Here is a 20,156-nt window from a genome sequence, read left to right as displayed (position 1 = left end):
GTTCAGGAGGATTAACATATGTGTTTGTTGTAATGGAATGTTGGTCCAAACATGTGAAACTGTATACTTTGAAACGAGCGAATACAGCAAGCGTTATACGCTGCCTCACCCGAAATTACTTTGTTAACTGGGGCATTCCTAAACGACTTATGTCTGACAACGGTAGTGCCTTTATTAGTCAAAGATTTCAAGATATGATAAGACAATATGGAATCAAACATATCTTAATTTCGAAATATCACCCTCAAAGTAATTTAGTAGAAAGAGTCATGAAAGAATTAGGACGATTATGTAGAACTTATTGTGCACATAAACATACTCGGTGGGCCAAACTAATGCCTGAATTCGAAAAGATATTAAATGAATTGCCTCACCTAACGACGGGATTATCACCTATAGAAATTTTAGGCAAACGAATTATAGGTGAGCCTTTACTAGATGCTTTACCTTGGCCACCAGTAAATGAGATCCAACAATGTATCCCAGACGAAAAAGTTTGCGAACAGATTGTAAAAAATGCCGAACGGAGAATTAAAAGTTATAATCAACAGGCTATAGAACCCTCATTTCAGGTAGGAGATCTTGTGTTAGTACGATCTCATCCTAAAAGTTCTAAGATCGGTAAGGAATGTAGAAAATTCTTCTTGATCTTTGAAGGTCCATATGTTGTACATAAGATTGTACATCCCAAAGCATTACTTCTTATGGAACCTTCATCAGGTGTAATTAAAGGATTATATAGTGTTGATCAAATGAAACCCTTCATTCCTAAATAAGTTAATATTTAGTATATGTTACACACGGAAGAGCGTTCATAGTTTATTCATGTGAAGTTTTTCGTGATAGTTACGTGTTATTTTAAATAAATGACAGAAAGCTTAAACATGTGTTCTACAATAATCTACTGGTACTTCAAAAAGAGAAAGATAACCAAAAGGGGGATTTATATGGAGGAAACTTTGCTCTTAGGTCTAAAGGAATTTTGCGTATTTTAAATTTACTCGGATAGTAGGAACCAAAGGGGATGGTTAATAGTTTTAGGGACCATGGGCGTCCAGAGCTATATGGCTCACGAGAACATAGCAGAGTGCCTTTAAGAGAGGTTTGTAATAGTGTTAATATAGAACACACCAAACGGGGCTCTCTCGCTTGTTTCTCCTAAATAAATGGCCATTACCCAACAAGGTGTCCGAAGGTAAAGAAAGCCGTGCCGAGATTCCAAAGAAAGTTTTGCTTGATTTCTTCTTGACCTCAGGCATAAATAAGGCATTAGGGAAGAGGATGACGTAAAGTAAATAGTACTATTAGTTATTGTGAGAAACTTATTAGTAATATACATTCTTGAAAAGAATAACTCTAGTAAATAAATGAAACTGAAACTAATCTATCACAATTTGAACGCTCTGTCCTAATGTACAACGTTAAAGAACGTACTAAATTAGTATTTATTAGCAACTATTAACTGAAGAGGAGCAATCTCCCTATATTCGGTTACGAATTACCATAAGAGCACAATTAAGAGTAAATGACAAATAGTCACAACGATATCGTATTAAAAGGATTAAATCTATCTAATAGCAAGGACTCTAGGTTACATAAAATGTGAGGAAAATGTATTAACAGTTAAATATTGTATATTGAACAGTTTTAATTCCGGTTAAAACCTGACAAACTGAGCTTGTGGGTGGGGTATGTAGTGGGACGAAATTAAGCGTCACCCATCCACCAAAGTCAGCCCAGTTTGCAGGTGACTATAAGTTTAATTTAGTTTTTGTTTATGTGTTTTCTTATTATTTGTAATAAATGTGAATTATCTAAAAGTTTGTATTTTTTTATGTGTTTCATGTACGGAGAGGTCGGCGCAACGAACGGGGACAGCATCTTCGTTGCCGCGATCAGAGAGGAAATTGCTGGCCGCTATACGTCGCGGGTCGACAGCCAAGGAGCAACAGAAGATCCTGGAACCGAGTTGTTGCGTCGTGCTTCTAAAAATTAAAAATGAAGTTTTATACTCTTTTTGTACAACAATGACATCATGTAGATCTTAATCTTATTGAAATGTTAGTCACTGTCTGTCAACGCTCAAGTTCACATCTGTATGTGTAGTAAGCTAATAAAATAGTGTATGCTACTAAAGTTGAAACACGTGTCTTGAAGATTTATTTATGAAGAGTTATGTGAACGGATTAATAATATATTTGACAAGATTATTGATTCAGACAGCGTTGGCCGAAACTTTGAATCTAAAAAGTTTATTTAATGTGTGATTCTGATATCGATTAGATCAAGATAACGAGTGTCGATATAATTTTCTGAGGAGAAACAAACGAAATTTAAATTCAAAAAAGTTACGAAAACCAATTGGCCCAAGTGATGTAATTCTTTGCACACGACTTAACTGATGTTTTACAGTTTCGTTCAAGAACCATTCTATGACAATTTAAAAAGAATATGAAACATTTTGAAGTGGGTTGTAACTGACGTAGGTGACGAAGTCTGCACATGGTCATATATCAAACGAAAACCTAATACGTCGTTACACCGCACCGGGCTAGCAACAAGAAGTGGTGGCAGCACTGACTGCAAGCTGAGGGCAGTGGTAGGAAGGGGAGAAGCAGTAAGAAAGAGAGAGTAGGGAAGCGGTGCACATAATCAGCTGCACCCAGATAGTGATGATGCACAGCACCTGAATAAACAAACCATTTCATCTACTGACACAAAAATGAGATTTTTCCTGTGGTCTTTTTTTTTAAATTTCCCTGATATTTCCCTGACACAATTGAAATTCCCTGATTTCCAGAACTTGTGTCGACACTGCCAGGAAGGTGCTTTAAGTTCACAGAGAATATAAAAGAGGCATAAGCAGTCAAACTTAAAATATAATTGGATGTGGGAAGGTGTTGGTACATTGATGTAGTCGACATCATATTTTTGATTACAACACCACACACACACACACACACACACACACACACACACACACACACACACACTGCCCCCCCCCCCCTCTCAGTAGTTCTCTCTGCCTCTCCCTCTCTCTCTTTATTTCATGCAGAGTTCACTTATTAATTATTGTGACCAGTTTTTACACCACTTACAGTTATTAGTGCAAGTCTTTAGGTCACCATGCACAAGTACATTGCCAAAGTTTTCACCTGCGGCACAAAATAAACAGTACACATTTATCTAAAATTGACACATTTCACATTTAGCTCAGTCCTTTAGTAATTTGCTAAAGATGAGTACACTTTGGTGGTTCATTTAAGACAGTCCATGATTAACATCACTACATCCAACACTCACTCACTTCAATGACAATCAAACATAGTTCATTTCAGACATTCGTTAATTTAGATTGCAGAGATCTCTTGAAAGTGATTAATCATGAAAGTATTTTATTTCTGCAGCGACAAGAGTAGATATTCTCACATACAGAAGATACATAACAGTGGTGCAGGTCAACAAGAGTGCCTCATCTACATCTATATGGATGGATACTCTGCAAATCACACTTATATGTCTGGCAGAGGATTCATCAAGCCAGCTTCTCAATAATTCCATATTATTCCAATCTCGAACAGCGCACGGAAAAAACGAACACCTATATCTTTCCCTTATTTTATTATGACAATCATTTCTCCCTATGTACGTCAGCACCAATAACATATTTTTGCATTTGGCAAAGAAAGTTGGCGACTGAAATTTTGTGAGAAATTAACAATGTACAACTCACATCCTGTACCATGTCAGTGACACCCTCTCTCCCTATTTCCCGATAATACAGAATATACTGCTCTTCTTTGAACTTTCTCGATGTACTCTGCCTATGACACAGATGTTGCTTGTTTAATTTCAAACTGAGGATTGACTCTTTTCGGCAACATCCGACAACTTATAGTTGGGCATGAGAGCAAATTGTTATTTTGAAAACTACACAATGCTTTAAAAATGGCTAGGTTGGGATTTACTTTTTTGATAAATAACAAGAATCAATGGAATTTAGGATTACAGAAAATGTCACTGGTTACAATAATTATAAAAATATGTGGACATTATTTTTCTTTCCCAACGTGAATGCCCCATGAATAGATGCCACATTGCAAAAAGTGGCAACTTACATGAATTTATTAATTAATGAGTTAATTGATCAATGCTGTATGTCACTTTGTCCAGAAAAATTAAGGTAACAAAAGTAAGCAGTTAGAGCCTGGAATCTAAGAGTGGTTTTGACGAAATCTGCAATGGAAGATGTTACTGGTTTAGAAATTCAAAGTTTAATTATTGCAGAAAATAATTAGCTTTTGGTAATTTAAAATACTTTGCAGGAAAACCAGAGTACTAAACTTTCAAATATTGTAGATACCCTTCTCAAATATAAGTATTAGCTCACAATTAACTGTAACTTTTAATTAACAGTGCCCTAATGAAAAATAATTCCACAAATAGAATCAGAACATTTTTAATAACAGTCTGAATAACAAATGTAAGTAAAAGTTGATCGTTTTAGGAACTTTTTGTTCTCAAGCAACTGCTGCATGTCGACAGGTAAACATGTTAAAAACATGAAACTTAGCAAAAAAATTTGGTTATTTCTGGGAGTAGAGAAACATAACAGATGGAAAGAATCCTCCTGTTCTGTCACAAGCTACTGGAAACCTTATCTGTGTGTATGGCTACTGCAGTGTCTCTCAAAGGCTTGTTCAAAATTTATATGATTTGTTAAAAAATTCTAGAAAATTTTATGAATTCTAAGACAAAAGTCAACATTAGATAAAAAGATTATGGGGGAAAAAGTAAAGAAAGTTGGATCTGGTGAGAAGGGGAGTACCTGATAAGGAGAGACAAGAGGCAATAAATAAACAATAAACAGCTACAGATATGCCAAGGCAAATATTGCCTAGTTAACTTCTTTGTTAAAATACATACACATACACACACATTATGGACATTATGATTAAAACTGTGGTCTCAATTTCATTGAAGTGCAATTGAAGTTGTTCTTCTCTAATGGGTATCTTCAGTACTGAGAGTCCTGGAGTCTTCTTTCTGCATCTCACAGCATTCAGTATGTTACAATGTGCTGTAACTGTAAATATGAGCATAGTATAAATTACAGATGACTCATAAATATCCTCCAATTTTCACAGAAATTATTCAAAGACAAATAACAAATGTCACACAACAAGACTGAAATTCTGACAATAAAGTAATATCTATTTAAAACAATATTTTTAAGGAGCAGCAATAACACACAGATAATAGGATACCTTTTGCAACAGTCTTCTACTAATAACAATCATTTCAATGTAATTAAAGAATGTAAATGGACTGAATGGTTATGAAACATATTGCAAATAAGACCTGATAAATATCTGAAGCCATTTGAGTAACTAAATAAAAATTTAAAGACGAGTTCATGCAAACATGCATCTGATTTTCAATAGATATGAAATATATCTTTAAAAAAAAGATAGAAAGTACAGAAGTGATAACTGATTTTAAAAATGAAAAATAGCTTCTCAAAAGAAAACTAATATTTCATTCCGTTGGCAGTTTCAAAGCATGCTCTTCATAATACTGCATACAGCTTTCCTGGAGCCATTGTAGTTTTTATGTTCTTCACACAGGACAGAGATGTTCTTAGAGCTAATGACTAACACAACTGCCATGTTTATATTTACACAGCAGACTTTAATTAACTATTTTCCATTTACTGATTCACTGTCCAAAGAATGTTGTATTAAGTTTCAAAGTTCTCATGTCTGTAGCTCCAGGTCTTTTGGAAAGTCTCCAGGTAGTAAGGCAAATTCATACAGCAAGGATCATGCATACACAATCCTTTCAAGGTATTCTAGTAATAAAACAGTTCTAATTACTGGAGTCTCAATCAAATTATTCTGTACATGTACAGACAAGAAACTCTGAAAATGTGTCTCAGGAACACACTGTCAGTATTTTTAGTCAACTTCCCACAGCTTTACATAATGTGGATTGTAAAAATCCACTTGAGAAATAAAGATGTATCACTTGCTTGCTATAACATATGCCAACTCTGTAACTCCAAATGCAAAGTTTGTTCTCTTACCATTCTTGGATAGTGTTTCCTATCAGCTCAGTAGGCTGTTTAGGAGCTATAATGTTAATGCAGCTTACATCATCACTCATGACAAGGTCCAGTATCGTTTTATACATAATGAACAGTCATGTAAAGACAAATTCTTCCATTCTGGCATTTATAAATTAACATGCACTCAGTGTTCTATACATTACAATGGGCAAACTGGCTCGATGTTCAGAATGAGATTTCAAGAGTGCTGTTATGTTGTTATGGTCTTCAGTCCAGAGACTGGTTTGATGCAGCTACCCTATCCTGTACATGGTTCTTCATCTCTGAGTAAATACTCCAACCTACATCCTTCATCTTAGTGTATTTATCCCTTGGTCTCCCGCTACGATTTTTACCCTCCACACTTCCCTCCAATACTAAATTGGTGATCCCTTGATGCCTCAGAATGTGTCCTACCAACCAATCCCTTCTTCTAGCCAAGTTGTGCCACAAATTCCTCTTCTCCCCAATTCTATTCAGTACTTTCTCATTAGTTACGTGATCTACTCATCTAATCTTCAGCATTCTTCTGTAGCACCACATTTTGAAAGCTCCTATTTTCTTCTTGTCTAAACTATTTATCGTCCATGTTTCACTTCCATACATGGCTACACTCCATACAAATACTTTCAGAAAGGACTTCCTGACACTTAAATCTATATTTGATGTTAACAAATTTTGATTCTTCAGAAACACTTCCCTTGCCATTGCCAGTCTACATTTTATATCCTCTCTACTTCAATCATCATCAAGAACATATGCTCACTAAAATGGGTGCAGTTAAAAATAATTCTTCCATTTAAAAGCTGGTGAACATGCAGAAACTGTTTTAGATTTTCTCCAAATTTTGCATTGGGCCCCTAACAATAAAACACTGACTTTGCTGGAGGAATTAGAGATTGTGAAACACTCTCATGCAGATAAAGATATAAGTCTTAATGACCAACTGATTACCAAGAATCAAATGTTTTATGATTCAATGATGACAATGTTTCAAAGCATATAGCTGAGCTCTGGTATAACTCTCCTCACAAAGATGTTAATTTATTTCTGGTTGGTATAGGAGCTGTAATATCCATGTATTTCTTATGGACTTCTCATTTTCACTTTTGGTGCCAACACATGGCCCCCAGCTGTTAGATACTTTATATCTTCTTTAATAGTTTTTACATTTGTTTTACTTTATGACCTATTTTAAACCTATTTTTTCATTTGTATTCCACATCTACACCAACACTCTGCAAACCATTGTGAGGTGCATGGCAGAGCGTATGTTCCATTGCACCAGTCATTAGGGTGCCTTCCCATTCCATTCACATGTTGAGTGAGGGAAGAATGTTTGAATGTCTCTGTGCATGCAGTAATTATTCTAATCTTATCCTCATGATCCCTATGTGAATGATACATAGAGGACTGTAGTATATCCCTTGACTAATCATTTAAAGCCAGTTCTTGAAACTTTGTTAATAGACTTTCTCAAGATAGTTTATGTCTGTCTTCAAGAACCTGCCAGTTAAGTTCCTTCAGTATCTCTGTGACACTCACCCACAGATTAAACAAACCTGTGACCATTCATACTGCCCTTTTCTGTATAAGTTCAATATCCCCTGTTAGTCTTATCTGGTATGGGTCCCACACACCTCAGCAATATTCTAGAACACCCACACGAGTGATTTGTAAGCAATCTCTTTTGTAGACTGACTGCACTTCCCCAGGATTCCACCAATAAACCAAAGTCTACCATCTGCGTTACCCATGACTGAACCTATGTGATCATTCCATTTCATAACCCTACAAAGCGTTACACCCAGGTATTTGTATTACTTGGCCAATTCCAACAGTAGCTCATTGATATTGTAGCCGTAGGATACAACATTTTTATTTTATTTTTTATTTTGTGAAGTGCAAAATTTTACATTTCTGAACATTCAGAGCAAGTTGCCAATCTTTGCACCACGTAGAAATCTTATCAAGATCTGACTGAATATTTATGCGGCTTCTTTCAGATAGTACTCCATTATGGATAACTGCATCATCTGCAAAAAGCCTGATTTTACTATTAATATTGTCTGCAAGGTCATTAACATATGACATGCACAGCAAGGGTCCCAACAAACTTCCATGGGACACATCAAAAGATATTCTGCTACAGCACTCACTGAAGGCATCACAATTGCTCTCTTGGTGGCCAAACGTGTTTTCTTCAGCATCTTTCTATCCATAACTCTATGCTTTGTTTTAACCTATTATGCAGTAATCTCTGTTTCTTTAGAAGTTTCTTTACAGTGACTGTATACCAAGGAGGTTCCCCAGTGACTGTTCTACTGGGTACATATCTATCCAGTGTGTGGTCAACTACTCTTTTAAACCTGAGCCAGAGTTCCTTTAAATGTTCCTGACCTGTGCTGAAAGTTTCAAGTGCCTCATTGAGATATGGCACTACTGATTTTTTATCTAGTTTACTGAGCTTATATATCTTTCTGTTTGTTTTAGTTGCCCTTTGTACTTTGGTAATCATTGTTGCTACATCCATGTCTTGGTCACTAACACCAGTTACAATGTGGGCATCCTCAAAGAGGTCAGGTCTATTTACTGCCAATGGATCCAACATATTTTCAGCATGAGTTGGTGAGTTGGTTGGTTGGTTGGTTGGTTGGTTGGTCTGTGGGATTGAAGGAACCAGACTATCTGTTCTAGGTAGTTTTCAGAGAAGACATTTAGTAAAGTTTCACAGATGTTTTATCACGCCCACCACTAACAAAACTGTAATTTTCGCAATTAATTGTTGGATGATTAAAGTCTCCACCAAGGATTACAGTATGACTGGGGAACTTGCATACAAGTGAACTGAAGTTTTCTCTAAAGCTTTTGGTTACATCAGGAGATCAACCTGGTGGGCAATAGAAGGATCCAATTATCATTTTATGCCCATTCCTGATCCTGAGTCTTGCCCAAACAGTCTCACATGCAGCTTTAATTTTTATCTTGGTGGATATGAGTTTCTTGTCTACCGTGACAAATTCACCATCTCCATTTCTCATTTGCCTATCCCTTCGATATGCACTTTAATTTTCCCCAAAATTCCCACTGCTATCAATTTCAGGTTTCAATCAGCTTTCTGTACCTAGAATTATGTGAACTTCACCGTTTTTCATGAGCTGTTCACTGGCACTTTGTTACAAATGCTTCGGTAGCTTACAATTAGAATTTTAATACTCTGACCCACGGGAGGCATTTCTTTCGATCTTATGCTGACACTTCTGGGTTCCATACAGCTATCATCATCTGGATTGGATGGAGAGTCACCATATCTGAAAAAAACCTCGTGCGCACCCCACACACAGTCAGCTACTGAAATAGCAGTCTCTGATGTGTAGTGCACACCTGACCTAATTACAAGGACACTACAGTTCTGAACCCTATAGTGCAAGTCCAGACAGTCCCAGCCTAGCTTGTCACAGGACCTTTGGAGTCTCTGGTTCAGTCCTTCCACTTGACTCAGAACCAAAGCACCACAATCAGTTCTAGGGACAATGCTGCCTATTGTGAGCTTCACTGAAACTATTCATGCAAGATTGGTCTCCTCAACCTTCTCTGCCAGTTTCTGGAATGACCCAAGACTGACTTCAGAGCCCACACAACAGGCATGTTCCAATATTCACCACAATCTGCAGTTGGATGCACCCTGTTATCTCAATAGCTGCCAGAATAGCCTCTTCAACACATTGAATGTGGCCCCCCAAGCATACACATTGAGTGCACCTGGTGTCCTTTCATGTCCCTTGCTGCCATTACCCTAAGGGGTACTATCATTCGCCGTATGTTTGAACTGTTGACAATTAATAGATCCCTACCCTTTTGACATTAACTACCACTATATGTTTTACTTTATTTTTATATACTGTACTTTAAAACATCCAAAAGCCACCTAGTGGACTTTCCTTGCACTGCATCAGCAGCATCCAGCCTGCCAGTCTCACAGTGTGTGCACATACGTGGTCATGTATTCACAGCCACCGCAATTTGTTTTCCAGTATTTGTGTCAAGATTAGAAGTGTGGCCCTACCTTACCATAAGTGCATGCCTTTGCAGAAGATAAGAATTATCGTCTCCTTCATGATTCCATACCAATCTGGCTTTTTGTTACTAGTCTAGGGCAAAATAAATAAATATTTATACATATTTTCCATTCTAGGTGCATACCAAAAGTTATGGCTACTTTATGTTTAGGAACTGTGGATAATACGCTAGTCTTAAGTCCATCTCCACTCTGATGTTACTGTAGTATTTTAAATAAGTTACTACCAGCTTCTCTTGCCAGATAGGGCTATAGCCCTCATCTGTTTTTATGTATTTTTTCCATACAGAAATTCTGAAGATGCCTCAAAAAGGCTTGTTTTGATTACTCCAACCTTACAACCACTCTACACTTGTCTTATTCCCAATTCAGAATGGAGATCGAACAAGGTGGCGCAGTGGTTAGCATACTGGACTCGCATTCTGGAGGACGACGGTTCAAGCCCGTGTCCAGCCGTCCTGATTTATGTTTTATGTGATTTCCCTAAATCACTGCAGGCAAATGCCAGGATGGTTCCTCTGAAAGTGCATGGTCAACTTCCTTCTGCATCCTTCTCTAATCTGATGGGACTGATGGCCTCGCTGTTTGGTCCCCTTATCTCAAATCAACCAATCAGAAGTGAGTTAGCCTTAATTTAGATTTTCTGTTTATGTGTGTTTATGTAGATCATTATTTTGTTATATCATTTGCTTACTGTGACTTTGATTATTGTTGTGAGAGACTGTGAATGTAGCCAGCTGCCCAGACAGTGCCTTCTTGTACTGGTGGCTTACTGTTTGACGTTGATTAAGGCAAGGCTGGAGTATTGTCTAGTAGGAGGTACAAAGCAAATTGTTGTCAGAGAACGGTTAGCAGAGCAAGGCTTAAAGCAACAGCAAAACAATATTTCCCATTGCTGAATGACTGCTGTGCACTTTCTGATTAAAGTTATCATTAACTAAATAATCATCAGATTTTTTTAAAGTAAGGTAACAGCTTGTCTCCTATAATGGTTGCTAGCACATCTCTTACTTCATGTTAGATTAATTTTCCAACTATTTTCAGCAATAATCTGTGGAGGTGGGTGTGATATATTACATAAATAATTTTCACAATGGCTGTTTGCGGAGATGCAATGTGAATTACATATGTCCTTGTAGATGCATCCTATGTGTGCTTGGGCACAATGTAAACTGACACGGACATCCCCAATTACAGACACGGACCACTGTCCAATACATGATGTTTTGGGTAATCATTTACATCATCTTCAAATACCATGTATTAGTTTGCCTGTGTTCTGATAACAATGCAAAAATAATCCCAGCAATACATCTAAGGGGATATTCAAGATGTACGTAACAAACACGGGTTACTATATATCACGTGTCAGTGTCTGTTTTGATAAAAGGGGTATTGATATAACTTTCAGAGTTCATATTCAATGTCTACTAAAAACCACAAAACTGTTGGCAAATGTTTTATTACACAGCTGACACATGCATTAATTTTAAATACAACAAAACAAAATTTGGCAACTACTATATACGTGTTTCAGAAAGAACTTGTTGGTGCTAAGGTATAACATGTTTGTTGTTAGTACTTTGTAGCAAAGAACTTTAGATACTACTGGTTTCAGGGTCAGGACACAAGCAGTGAGTAGGCAGAAGAGCAGATCGTGCTGAACATGGTCGCGAAGGAATCTTGTAACGAAGGGAAGAAGCTGTTGCGCCCGGGCTGGCAGATCGCCGAGTCGGAGACAGAGCACGAGTGGCAGGGCAAGTCCTGCAGTAACAGCACAACAAACCTGCCCACAGCTTGTACTTACATAGAATACTGTATGACATGGTACAGACTACAGCTAAAACTATGTTGTAATCATAACAGGCTGCAAGATATAGTAGGTTATTGTACAAAGGAAGCAGGATTACAAGTGACAAAAATTAAAAATTTGAAGCTCCAGGTACCACTTGTTTGGACTCAAATTTGGACCTGGTACAGTGCGAAAATAAATCATATCAAAATTCAAGTAGTTTTAATAACAGAGTTTGAGCCTTGATGATGTGAAACTATAAGAGTGTGGAAAAGTCAGGAGGATAATGACTGGGCTAGCTATGTAGAAATGTAAGCAACAGCACATGACACTTTATATGAAGTGAATTAAATGTACTTACATGAAATGATTTCTTCGCAAACCATTCAGATACCCTAATCAGCAGTGTAATGAATATGTTGTGACAACTGCAAATTTCTGCCAGCCAGGGCTTGGTTGCAGTCACCTTAATCACTTTTTCATTGTAAATGATATTTCCACATACAATTACAAAATACTGCATACAGATGTTCTTCCATGGGGTATATGTGAATAACATCACTAGGAGAAATGATCTGGTAAACAGCTATCAGAGAACATTGATAGCAATGAACAGAATCCACAGGTGGAAACATCAGTGACAATATCAGTCAGATTCAGATTTGGAGGTGTGGTCAGATAAGCTAATGCTTCAGGTGACTGCATGTGAAAAGCAGGAAATCTCTGCACAAGTCTTGGTCTCATACAAATTATCACTTACCACAACATATTCATCACAAGGCACTTTACTACGAAGTTTGCATTTCTTTGCTGCTGCAGGACCAAAGTATTGCACTTTTTTGTAGTGTTTATTGTATGATGAAAATGGATTCTGTACAATAACTGCTGCTGCTCTACACAACTGCCATGTAACTGAGAGGTCTGTGAAGATGTGCTACAACTGAATCTTCATCCACATGAAATAGTAGCGAATTCTCTGGTGTACTACTGGTTAGTTAGTTTCATGTTCCATAGATCATTTGCATGCTTAATCGTAATGATGCAGAATAAGTCATTTTACATTCAAATTACACATTCGTTTGTAGCTATGACTACATGCTGACCATTCACATTAAAATAAAAAAAATACAAATGTGAGTTAGTAATTCCTACCCACCACCTTTCACAGATTACAGAAATAAAAGTTATACTACAGAATAGAAGGAGCTGTCAAGGAAAAACTGTTTTAGTTTATATTTAAATTTAACTTTGCTGTCTGTCAGACATTTTATATCACTATGCAAGAGATCAAATATTTTGGCTGCAGCACTGTTCATCCAGTTTTGTGCTAAAAACAATATTATATGGAGTAATGTACATCATCTTTTCTTCTGATATTGTTATTGTGTAATCACTTACAACAAACTTCATGGGGAAATAAATACAATGTGAACTAATTAATTCCTTGAAAAAATATCCACAAAATAATCATTGGTGAGAACCATGCATTATTTGCACTGCACAATTTTGGGCAATGCAGACTTTTTTTGTTTTCAAAAATCTGTTACCCAGAACATTATTTCATATGACATTATTGAATGGAAATGTGAAAAAAATGTCAACTTACTAGTCTCTCAGCAAGATTTGTAAAGATTTTAAGTGGAAATGTTGTGACACATTATTGAATGGAAATGTGAAAAAATGTCAACTTACTAGTCTCTCAGCAAGATTTGTAAAGATTTTAAGTGGAAATGTTGTGACAGCCGTGTTGCAAAAATGTGTGAACTGACCACAACTGTTCACAGCCAGCAAAAGATAGCTGCATCAAGTATCCATCAGTGTGCCTACTTACTAACAGGCATAATTTTGGAAACATGTGGTGTGCACGGGCATTGGTCAACAAAAAGCAACAGCAGTCCAAACTAAGCACTGTACAGTACAGACAAGTCTTGCCACAATCTATAACTGCAATCCACGGACTACTTGAGTAGAGCTTAATGCAGGCTCCCCATGGGCGCATATGGAGGTTTGTTTGGTGCACTCTGTTTATTTTTGCTCTCACTTCATCACATCTGCAATATACATGGCACCTCATGGTCATGGGTAAAGTTCACTTCGTTCTGGACACGTGTCCAAAATTCTCCCATGGTCAGGTGATCAGTCAATGGGCTCATCACTGAGGAGTGTATATCCTCTAGGACAGTGTTCCAGTGGAACAGCAATGCATCACCTTGCTAAGATTGCCATTTAAGAGACATTGCAATCAGATTTCCTTTTTGTCACTTGTTCATTTACTCATTTGTGAAGAATAAATATATTTTTGGCGAACATGTACTTATTCATTTCCGTCACCACACTGTCCCTATAGACTACATCCTGAACACAGTGCATAGGTGTGGCAGTAAATCAGGCTCACTGTATGACTGGCATGTAAGTGGCAATACCCACATGCTCTCACTTCAGTGTCACTGAACTAAGTTGTTTTAGGAGTTCAATGATGTGTTTGCTCCAATTTAAATTCTCATCAATATGGACAACTAAAAAGTTTGAAGTTTCCACCCTATTTATTATTTCCCTACCATGTAAGTGCTTTAGTATCCGCAGATGTGTAGAACTGAATATGTCGTGTCTTTGAAATTGAGAGCAGTATCTTTTGCGGAAAACCACTCAATAATACTTTTAAAAATATTACAGGATTTACCATTTCTTCTGTTATTGTATGTATGTATGTATGTATGTATGTTCCACACTAACACTTTCTCAGATAATCAGCACTGAGAGGATTGTACTCTGCTGGATTAACAAAGTTAATCAAATTAAAGTAATTCCCTAATTCTATTTCATTGTTGCTTGACAATGGGAAGTCATTATATGGCAATAAGAGCTGTGCACCAACTGTACACACTGCATAATAAATTTGCTACTCTTTCTAGAGTCCTTTTTTTTCATTACTCATGCATTTTCATCAATAAAACATGCTGAGAGAGTGCAGTGCAGAATGATGAAATTCTATGAGTGTTTGTGGGGAATGTGAAGGAGCATTATTGTACACATTTTCAATGGCTTCAATCTAAATCAGAGTCCAAATTAGCACATGGTTGCTATTTTGATTGTTATATTACTTCCTTTTGCATTTCAAACATTTGAAGTTTTATTGAAAAATTGACTACTTCTAGTGTAACAATCCCACTAATGTTAATCAAATCTATAAATATCAACTGGTTTAATTCAATCTGATAAACTGTATACGAGTACTATAAAAATTGTTAAAACTGTATAATTATACTAGTGTAGTATACAAATACATTAACACTGCATATCAAATATTAAATGATCTGGTCAATCAAAATTTATCTTAACACACTGTAATGCACAAAGCAATACAGACAACAAATAAAAGCAATAATTACATGTGTGTCAGTTAAGAGTTGTGTATAAGCAATATGATTCATGGCTGAAGCAATCATCTATTCCATTCTGTAAATATCACATAGAGAAGACGTTGAGTTGCAAACGGAAACATCAAAAAGACTGCTATACATTTGAGCTTTCAATCAAAGGGCCTTCTAAGGTTAAACTCACACGCTCATGACCACTGTCTCTGTCCACTAACACCGGACTGCATACAGCAACCTGATGGGAGAAGCCACCTGTGAGTGGTGGTATGTAATGAGGCTGGGGTGTGGTGGGGGAGGGGGAGGGATAGCAGAGTGTGAGTGGGAGAGAGTGTAGTGCTGCTTGTGGGAGTGTGCAGGGAATTGGTAGGAACAAGGCAGGACAGCTGGAGGAGGGGGGGGGGGGGGAGGTTAGAGGGACCGCATGCTCCTCCATATCCACATCCAGTGACGCCGGTGACGCCTGTAGGCTGAGGATGACACAGTGGTCGGTCAGTACCTTTGGACCTTCCTGGCCTGTTCGGACGGAGCTTAGTTTAGTTTAGAGAGGGAGAAAATGACTAGTGTGTGCTACGTAGTGCTGGAGTGGGAGCACAGAAGAGGATGGGTGGGTAAGGACAAGAACTAGTGACGGTTGTGGTCAGAGGGGTTATGGGAACATGGAATATATTGCAGGGAGTGTTTCCACCTGCACAGTTCATAAAAGCTGGTGTTGGTAGGAAGGATCCAGATGGCACAGGTTAATAAGCAGTCACTGAAGTGAAGCAAGTGATGTTGGACAGCATGTTCTGCAACTGGGTGGTCCAGCTGTCTCTTGGGCAAAGTTTGACAGTGGGCGTTCATGCAGAGAGGCAGTTTGTTGGTTGCCACACCCACATAGAAAGCAGCATAGTAGTTGCAGCCAAGTTTGTAGATCACATGACTGCTTTCACAGGTAGCCCTGCCCTTGATGTGGTAGGTGATGCCTACTGCTGAACTGTAATAGGTGGTGGTGGTGAGCGCAAGTACAGGACATGTATTGCATCTAGATCTATTGCAGATATATGGGCCATGAAGCAAGGGTTTGGAGACCAGGGATGGAAAAGGGATGGGCAGTGGAATACAACTGTGAGAGGGGTGGGAAGGATAGTGGGTAGGACATTCCTCATATCAGAGCACCACGAGAGATGGTTGAAATCCTGGCAAAGAATTCTTAGCTGCACGCACTGTGCAGCTTTCTACATGGACATGACAACCAACACAGAATATCTCGTCATGCCACCACTTACAAAACTGTAACAATCCCGACTGATTGTTGGATTATTAAAGTCTCCTCCACAGATGTCTGTATGATCAGGGAACTTATACACTACTATTGTAGCATTTTTCTTTGCTGCTTCTGTACTTTTAACTTTTTCATGATAGATTTCATTTACTTTTGCACGGACATGAATTCAAAAGTTTGCACACCATTTTGGTTTTTAAAAAATAGTGAAATAGTGTTGGGGGAGGGGGGGGGGGGGGAGAGAGAGAGAGAGAGAGAGAAGTAGAAAAGGTATCTTAATATCTTCTGTAGGAATGTTTTGACTCTTCATGTACAACACAATGAAGAAAGAAACACAGTTTGTCAGTGCAAGGCATTATCATCACATTTTTACACCTAAAAATCCAAAATTTCCAATACTAAAATTATGAATGATAACTATGGACTACATTTTATGCTGTCATTTCCTACAACTGTTGGTATTCTGGTTCACTATTGACATTTTAGCTCTCTGAGTCAGGAGTAGATGTGGATTTTAAGTGTTCTAACAACAAAATATTACTTTTTTAATAACTCAAATAGAAAAAGTAATTGTTCAGATTTATTTTTGTACTAGCTGTACCTGGCCAAACTTTGCTGTTTCTTAGTCCACTTAAAAGGAAAAGAAAGAACCAGAGAAAATACACATTTCTCGTATGTATGGGAAATGGATATATATCCTAATCTTCTTCTCTCCAATGTCTCTGTCCATCTTCTACTCCCCCATGTCTTCATCTCCTCATGCCTCCATCCCCCCCCCCCTCCCTCTCTATGTCCATCTCCTCCTTCCTGTTTTCTGTTTCCATTTCCTCCCACCCCTCTGTCCATCTCCTCATCTCCTCTTCCCTCCTCTCTCTGGCCCTGAACCTTGCTTATTGTTATTACACATTCAGATTCTGTAGTAAATAAACCAACGTTATATGTATTTGTACACACACACACACACACACACACACACACACACACACACACACACACACACACACACACACGTCTAAACGTTTATTACAGTAACGTGAAAAAATTGGAACTAAATTGGAAATGTCCATTTTGAGATTTATGGTGACAAAGTTTTCCCTACATGTATTAAAAAGAGATATATATACCTAAAAACAACACACCCAAATTAGGAATCTATGTTGTGTCAAAATTTCAGAATAGTCGGTCAAGAAGTTTCAGTGAATAATGATTTTTATCAAACTAACATTTACATTTTTATTACATATATACCAGATGGCATTCCAGTAGATATATAAAAACATCCGGGTATTCGAATGCAATGTTGTGTCAAAATTTCACAGCATGAAGAATGTTCAGAGATTTGCAATTTTGAAGAAATGAATATCTACATATGGAAAATGTAGATGTTCCTAATTGCAAATCTCCCAAAGTTTCTGACTGAATGCTTTGAAATTTTGACATAATGTTGCACTGGAATATGTACATGTTTTTATATACATGATTTTTAATGTAATTTAATATATAATTTTTTTATAAATTTAATAATAAAGAAAGGCTGTTACAAAAAATCTCAAAAGTTATACATATTGTATACCATATATTAAAGAAATAGGTGCCTAAAAATGCACACTAAAGCAATTGGTCAAAAACTTTTGGAGAAATATGATTTTCAACAAATGAACACTCAAATTTTTATTTATGTAGACTGCTTGAAATCAGTCTCCATTTCCGTTACAAAACTCTCATTTCAAGGAGCCTGGGAACAACACTGTCTGTACTACAAATATTACCATCTCTTCTCATAAGAAATATATATATATATATATAATGGAAGCGAAAGCGAAAGCTTGAATTTTGTGTGTATGTTTGTGTTTGTTTGTGTGTCTATCGACCTGCCAGCGCTTTTGTTCGGTAAGTCACCTCATCTTTGTTTTTTTTTATATATATATATATATATATATATATATATATATATATATATATATATATATATATATATATATATATAAAGAAAGATGATGAAACTTACCAAACAAAAGCGCTGGCAGGTCGATAGACACACAAACAGACACAAACATACACACAAAATTCTAGCTTTCGCAACCAATGGTTGCCTCGTCAGGAAAGAGGGAAGGAGAAGGAAAGACAAAAGGATATGGGTTTTAAGGGAGAGGGTAAGGAGTCATTCCAATCCCGGGAGCGGAAAGACTTACCTTAGGGGGAAAAAGGGACAGGTATGCACTCGCACACACACACATATCCATCCACACATACACAGACACAAGCAAATGTCTGCTTGTGTCTGTGTATGTGTGGATGGATATGTGTGTGTGTGCGAGTGCATACCTGTCCCTTTTTCCCCCTAAGGTAAGTCTTTCCGCTCCCGGGATTGGAATGACTCCTTACCCTCTCCCTTAAAACCCATATCCTTTTGTCTTTCCTTCTCCTTCCCTCTTTCCTGACGAGGCAACCATTGGTTGCGAAAGCTAGAATTTTGTGTGTATGTTTGTGTTTGTTTGTGTGTCTATCGACCTGCCAGCGCTTTTGTTTGGTAAGTTTCATCATCTTTCTTTTTAGATATATTTTTCCCACGTGGAATGTTTCCCTCTATTATATATATATATATATATATATATATATATATATATATATATATATATATATATATATATATATACGGATGTGGGTTTTAAGGGAGAGGGAAGGAGTCATTCCAATCCCGGGAGCGGAAAGACTTACCTTAGGGGGAAAAAAGGACAGGTATACACTCGCACACACGCACATATCCATCCACACATACAGACACAAGCAGACATATTTAGAAAATATGTCTGCTTGTGTCTGTATGTGTGGATGGATATGTGCGTGTGTGCGAGTGTATACCTGTCCTTTTTTCCCCCTAAGGTAAGTCTTTCCGCTCCCGGGATTGGAATGACTCCTTACCCTCTCCCTTAAAACCCACTTCCTTTCGTCTTCCCCTCTCCTTCCCTCTTTCCTGATGAGGCAACAGTTTGTTGCGAAAGCTTGAATTTTGTGTGTTTGTTTGTGTGTCTATCGACCTGCCAGCGCTTTCGTTCGGTAAGTCACCTCATCTTTGATTTTTTTAAATATATATATATATATATATATATATATATATATATATATATATATATATAGAGAGAGAGAGAGAGAGAGAGAGAGAGAGAGAGAGAGAGACTGCATACCCAACTGTTAAAAGCATTGCACACGAAGAGTTCTAGGTTTCAGTCTGACATACAGTTTTGATTTGACAAGCCTATACACTGCTGCACAGTAAAAAGACTCATTCTGAATTATAAAAAAACTCTTTTAACCTTAAAAAGGCACTTACAAATCAAGTTTTTTCAAGGTAACATTGTTCTGGTGCTAGCTGTTATTCATGATTCACTAATGAAACTGCTGATAGAAGCGGTCAATAGCTTTGAGAGTCATCAGAGTGAGTCATCCTTGCTTCCTTCAATAGTTTGTTAAGTCCAGTTGACACGCAGCAATCTGTGCTTCTACATACCTCAGATAAATGATTTGCAAGGGACCATGTCACA

The 20,156-nt window shown here is 37.4% G+C and overlaps 1 protein-coding gene across 2 annotated transcripts in view; it reads right to left on the bottom strand.

The window, feature by feature from the left end:
- Positions 1 to 4,871: 4,871 nt before the first annotated feature.
- The window catches only part of LOC126412235 (centrosomal protein of 135 kDa-like), a 368,271-nt gene continuing 352,986 nt past the window's right edge, over positions 4,872 to 20,156 (bottom strand). For both annotated transcript variants that reach the window (XM_050081725.1, XM_050081726.1), the window contains one exon: positions 4,872 to 5,086. In XM_050081725.1, the coding sequence (XP_049937682.1) occupies positions 5,071 to 5,086 (16 nt within the window). In that variant the 3' untranslated portion in view covers positions 4,872 to 5,070. The remainder of the gene's footprint in view (positions 5,087 to 20,156) is intronic.

This window comes from Schistocerca serialis, chromosome 7 (genome assembly GCF_023864345.2).
Source record: "Schistocerca serialis cubense isolate TAMUIC-IGC-003099 chromosome 7, iqSchSeri2.2, whole genome shotgun sequence".
NCBI classification, from domain to species: domain Eukaryota; kingdom Metazoa; phylum Arthropoda; class Insecta; order Orthoptera; family Acrididae; genus Schistocerca; species Schistocerca serialis.
Note: the sequence above shows the minus strand (reverse complement) of the source record. Positions and strands in the feature narration are given on the sequence as shown.